Consider the following 6,000-nt stretch of genomic DNA (forward strand, 5'->3'; position numbering starts at 1 on the left):
AACAAATAAATTCTAGCTGTGCCTTCTGAGAGGCCCGTCTCGGTGTAGACATTGAAGAAGGCACCGTGCTGCCATGGTTTGCAGTGCTAGCAAGCTGCCGGCTCGTCGCAGTACCGTCTGCTGGCAGGAATGAAGTGCACAGACTTTGCAGGTTTGGAACGATGCACACAGAGCACAGAGCACACTCCCACTGTATGTGCATGTACATTCAGAAACTAAAATAAAGTTCATCGGTCTAATTTTAGGTCTTTGAGTTTTGGCAGCCCGAGGCCGAATAGATTCCCTTCTCTGTTATACATCTGTTTTCCATTTCCAACAAGAGTCATGTATTGTTTGTCTCAATGTGTATTTCCCGTTCGGAACAGATCTCATGATGTTTTTGTTAATTTCTTGTGGTTGAAAAACTGTCATGTGTGCTGCGTTGTGCAATAATATCTATTGCTTTTTTTGTTGAAAGAAACTGGAAAAATGGGCAACCTGATAACTGGAGCCATGGGCATGGGCCAGGGGAAGATTGTGCCGGGTTAATCTATGCTGGGCTCTGGAATGACTTCTACTGTGAAGATGTTAACAATTTCATTTGTGAAAAAGACATGGACAAGGGTAAGTCAGGCACTTGGTTTGGTTATTTCACCCTACTGACAGCCGAATTCAAGTAAATTTTGCACAGGTAGTGGGGACATGATCCAGCCATAAAGCTAGTTGCAATGGCAGTGCTAAGACTTTGTGTAAAATGGATGATGGATTGATCACACTCTGGAAAAGCAGCCTCCAGACTGAGCGCAGGCATGACATGTTCTATATCTTGGCCATCTCCTGCAGACTTGAAATGTGCCTAAAATTTCAGGCATGATTTGGCACATGTGTTCCAGACCCTGGCCACAATGGGAGCTGTTTTTATAAACTCAGCAGCTAAGCAGGGGGGAAAGCTGGCCATTAGGGTGGCCCAGAAACCAGCCTTCAAAAAACAAATAGACTCTGTTTTGAGAGTTTGTGCAATACAAGGCACTTGGTGACTGCTAAGGAGGTCTTAAAATTCCCACCAGCAATGCTGCCAAGAGATGTCCTATAGTGCAAGGAGGCTGGGTCCATTTGCCATGCAACTGCTCTGTTGCAAATAATGGCAATTGAAGTGGAGGGCTCATAAACGGACAACATGTCCAAGCAGTCACCCAGGTGGTTTCCACAGGGGTTCTCTTTCTGGGTGTGCAGGCACTTCTGCAAACGGCAGAGTGCAGGTGGTTCACGTGGCTTCTTAGAGCCCAGCCCTGCCATCACAGAGCAAGGTGGTAGCCGTGTTCATGGTGGTGCTCTGCTTAGATGTTATCGCCTACATACAGCCTGGTGTAGCATTGCTTTGCCAAGAGTGCCTGGCTGCTCTGGTTGCAAACGTGTAGGCTGAATTTCAGTGAAGGTAGATGGAAATGTCAGCTACTGCCAAAAATACATCCCATCCACAAAAACATCCCCTTAAAGCAAAGCAAAACAAAACAAAGTGCTGAACAAGCTTTGTCTGTGTATAACCCTGTTCTAGTGTCCAGAGAGAAGGACTGTATGTAAGTAACAACATAATGTGCCCTCATCTTCCTACATACATTTGTTATTTTAGCAAAGCTTCATAGTTTACAAATATTTATCCACCAGGATTTACATATACTGCATATGAATCCACTTAAATTTTTAACATACCTTGATCTCAGTAAGCTTTCTTTTTGGAAATGTGTTTAATCTTCACAAGCCTTTTATGTGATGATTTTCTTTTTCTGTTTGTTTTTCTTTTTTCTCTCGTCCTGTAGAGCAAATAGTTGGAGTGTAACAGGCTGTGACTTTACAGATACCTACATATTATGGAAATTTACTTCAAGAAAAAGAAAATCCTGGGAGAGAGCAACATTGCCTACAAAAATTCAAAACAAAACAAAAGCAAACACTGAAAACTGGTTTAAATGCATAAAGGAATTCAGCAGCAACTCTTCTTCAGCATCCTACAATTGTTTGAGGCCTTTCTACCCACAGCATCAGGAAATACTGTTGGACTAATATTGTTCTAGATTTTCTTCCCAACCAGTAACCACATACATAAGCAACTTTTGTCTTCTGGAAGAAGACATGCTGTCAATCTGAGTAAGACTGTTGGCCACTCATCTATAGAAAAAAACATAAAACAACTGTGTACACAGTGTGTTTCATTTGCTAAAATCCCAAATGTAGGAAAATTATACAGATACACAAATATATAGATTTATATAAATATATATATATAGTCCAACTCTTATCAATAATATGGAATATACTTTTAAGAGCTTTTAAAACTTTGTATTTTTGTACAAAATATTTGCTTTTTACAATTGTTCTCTTTTTTACTGACTTTTTTTTTTTTTAATAAATATAGTGCACAGGGGCCAAAGAAAAAAAAAATAAGGTACTAATAAATCATTAAGGTTTGCTACCAGGCCTAGTTCAGCTTTAGAGAAATATTTTTCCAGTTAGAAATATTTGTACTTTCCCAGATGACTTGTTCTGGATAAATAACTTTTTAAACAGATTTTAGGTAGTGTTTTTCTTATTTTACGCAATCTAGTCTGCGTGTGTAACAATTGAGTTGACTAAGGACTAGATACTCATTGTAGCTCTGATTTCAGCCAGTGTTCCATCAGGGTTCTCCACAAAGACCATGTTAATAAAAGTTTTTCCTTCCTTCTTTCTTGCCTTCCTGCCTAGCTGTCAGCCTTCTTCCACTCATGAGGAAATGCCACAGAAGTTGAAATGTTTTCATTCCTTCTTCCTGTTTGTGAGGAATCCTGCCCTAATAGGTGCTACCCACATTGTAAGTCAAGCCCAGGGGACAGATTCTATGGAAACAGAAACAAAAGAGCTGCACATACTAAATCAAATATGTTTCTTTTCAAGACAGATTTCAAAATTTGGTAATAAAAACATGCCATACTCAGAGAAGTCTTGCATTTCTCCAAAATACTTTGTAAAGTGATCTCTCTATTTTCTTGGACCAGTACTTCTCTCCCAAACAAACTGGAAAATAAAATATGCTACAAACAGAAAGCAGTGTGGCTAAATGAGATGATATCATCAACCAGACAGTTTCCTCCACAGTCCCATGAGCCGTTGTCTAGGCAGCAGTGCTGCTTATCAGGAATTAAACAAATTAGCGACCCATTGAAGTTCATTAGCAGAAACCCTGGTTTTGGTTCACAGTTTTTATACTCTTCATATGGCCACACTCTGTACCACAAGGGAAGTTGTTTTGGCTTCTTCTGCTGGAGAGTTGTTTTTCCTTTGCCTCCTGACCTGCCATTTACCTTGGCTGAATGCAGATGAGGTTGTTGAAATACTCCAGCTCTGTTGGAAAGAGACAAGGTTTTGTACTTCAGATTTTCAAATATTGCTCCTAAGAACATCCAATTAAAGGTTGCTGCTTTCCGAAATCCCACACTCCCTCCAGTGTTCATTTTTTGGGGGGTGAGGGTGGGGAGAGAATGACTTTTAAAGTACAATTTACTTAAAGAAAATGCACAAAATATTACATTTGGGAATCTGTCCTGTGGCATATACTAGATGTGAGACAGGAACAAAATGAAAATTGCACATATTTAATTAAAAGCGAAAGGTCTGTGTATTGCAGCTACACAGACCATGTGTCTCCATCTTGGAGGCAGAGCCTTTCTTGAGATGCACTGCTTTTCCTGAGGCTTTTCTGTTGGCTTTCTCATCACATTTCATGCCAAACGCCCTGTCATGTTGGCCCTAGGAGCTGTGTGTAGATGCATGCTGTAGCGTTTACCTATATATTGTACATTGTCTATGGAGATTATGTTAAGCTGCTATTTTTGGATAACGAGGTACAAAACTATTGCTTTGCATGCTCAGATAGCTTCACAAACCATGGGGAATGAAGCTTTCCAGAGCAACACTGGATTAGAGGAGCACCTCCATCTTCATTATGGATGTCAGTGTATTTAGGTAAAATAAGCCCATCTGAGCATCTACCACATTAGATGAAGCTCTTTATGCTTTTTGCTGATGTGATGAACCTATATCCACCCAAGAAGTTCACAACAAACCTCTTTGTAAGTCCCAGATACACTGTTTTCTCGCCCTGATACCATCCTTCTCTTCCTTGAGCAATAGGGGTGATGGTACATTTCAAGGTAGGGTAATCCAAGAGTCACCTCATGCCCTCCACTCCCTCTAAAGAGGTTTTCCATGCAGTGACGATCAACACTGTAAGGTTACAGGAATGGCTGTTCATCAGCCAGAGCTGCTTAGCTAGTTGAAATCTAGCACAGCAGCTAAGCTAAATCACGGGCAGTTGGGTGGTCTTAGCATGGAAATACCCATTGAACTAGGACAATTTAAAGATGCAACATGTTTATAAATTAAATACTTATTTCAAAGTGAATTTCAATGCTGGGTTGTAATTATCTGTAATAATGCTCTAATTACCCACCTCTAACTGAGAAACAAAATGTGCCTGCTCTAAACCCTCTGTGTATTTGAAGCAAAGACTGTAGCTGTTAGTCAAAACTGGCTGGAGATGGATGCCACATTTGCATGCCTAGTGTATTCAGTCATCCTTAAAATCTGGCTTGAGCAGCCAGGAGGGCTGAGACAGACCATCCTTCTGACCTGGTGATCCTGCAAGGGGGAAATGGAGGTGTCAAATGGCAATGAAGGCTGAAATCACTGGGAGAACTGGGAGAGCGTTAAGGCAGCTCAAGAACCTGTCACAGACAGAAGAGATTGGCAAGGATGCAAGCAGGACACTAGAAAGGGCCAAGAAATTGTCATGAAAGTCAGAGCTGCCACATGGGGTCTGGAAAACATCCCTGTTAAATCTGCTTTCTTTATGGTCTGAGTGATAGCGCAGGTTGTATGGAAAGTTTTAAGTGATAGGAAATCATTTTGTCCCAGCTAGAGTTTTGGCTTTCCTCCTTAGGCGCAACTACTGTAACTTGGCATACTGAGTACACATTTCCATCGTTCTTTTTCTCATTTTACATCGAACTAAATGCAAGTTCATATCCCCTGGCAAGCACTCTGAGCGTTGCAGGAAAGGGAGAGGAAGGCAGAGGGGGTGCAAAATCATTTGTGATTTACATCCAGTGCTGGATCTCTTAAGTCCATTCCTGACTCATTTCATTAATTTATTTTGAATCACCTTCAGCTGATTGGAGCTTATACATCTCGAAACTTTCGTCCTCTTCGATGTCTATAAATAACACCTGCAGTTGTTCCAATAAAGAAAGCACTGAGTGGAAATGTAGAACCGAATGTTGTTTACTCCTGCGCGTGCTTTTGTAACCAAGAGACACATGGAGAGCTGTGTCTATAAACAGCCAGAAGCATTCATAGGCATTAAAAATCAAATTGGTGACCATTATTCGAATTAAAGCCTTTCTTCTCCCTTACACCTTCCTGGTTCCAAGCATGACTGTGGCTATTTTATCCTTTAGTTGCAGTTTTAGTGCATTGCTCCTGCAGTACATTAGATGCTAAAGACTTGGTTTTGAAGCTGAACAAGGCAAAATGCATCTAAGCTCCCTCTGGCTGTTCCCTGTCCTGATGGAAGAAGGCAACAAGAAGGGCCCCTTGTCCTTGATCGAGCAGGATCAGACCGTAGATGAGCCATTATCGGGTCTGCTTTAAACAGGCTGTTTGTAACAGCTAATCTGATCCTGCTACTTCCCTCTCTCTCAAGCGGCTGACCTCCACTTTTAATTTTCTGTTCTTGGCAGATGGCTCCTCTGTTTTTAGCAAGTAGCAGGAATTGGTTTCTGCTCACTGGCAAGGAGAGGAGCTGGTTGGAGCGCGGATGCTGGCTGTCAAAGGAAACAGCTCCGCAGCCAGTAGGGGAAAGGCTGCTGAGGAGACTGAGCTGATCCTCTTGTGAGAAAACAAAACCGCTTTTCCCCAGAGCAGCTTCCTTGGTTAGAAGCACAGCATCTCAGGCAGATGCAGGATCCAAAGGGAACAAAATGTCTC

General features: G+C 41.5%; 1 protein-coding gene across 1 annotated transcript in view; it reads left to right on the plus strand.

The window, feature by feature from the left end:
* COLEC12 (collectin subfamily member 12) overlaps positions 1–5,281 on the plus strand; it is a 95,674-nt gene extending 90,393 nt beyond the window's left edge. The window contains exons 9-10 of the mRNA XM_084306675.1: positions 458–603; positions 1,797–5,281. Of these exons, the coding sequence (XP_084162801.1) occupies positions 458–603; positions 1,797–1,816 (166 nt within the window). The 3' untranslated portion in view covers positions 1,817–5,281. The remainder of the gene's footprint in view (positions 1–457; positions 604–1,796) is intronic.
* The last annotated feature ends 719 nt before the right edge of the window (positions 5,282–6,000 follow it).

Source organism: Netta rufina (assembly GCF_964035555.1).
Source record: "Netta rufina genome assembly, chromosome: 2".
Taxonomy (NCBI): Eukaryota; Metazoa; Chordata; class Aves; order Anseriformes; family Anatidae; genus Netta; species Netta rufina.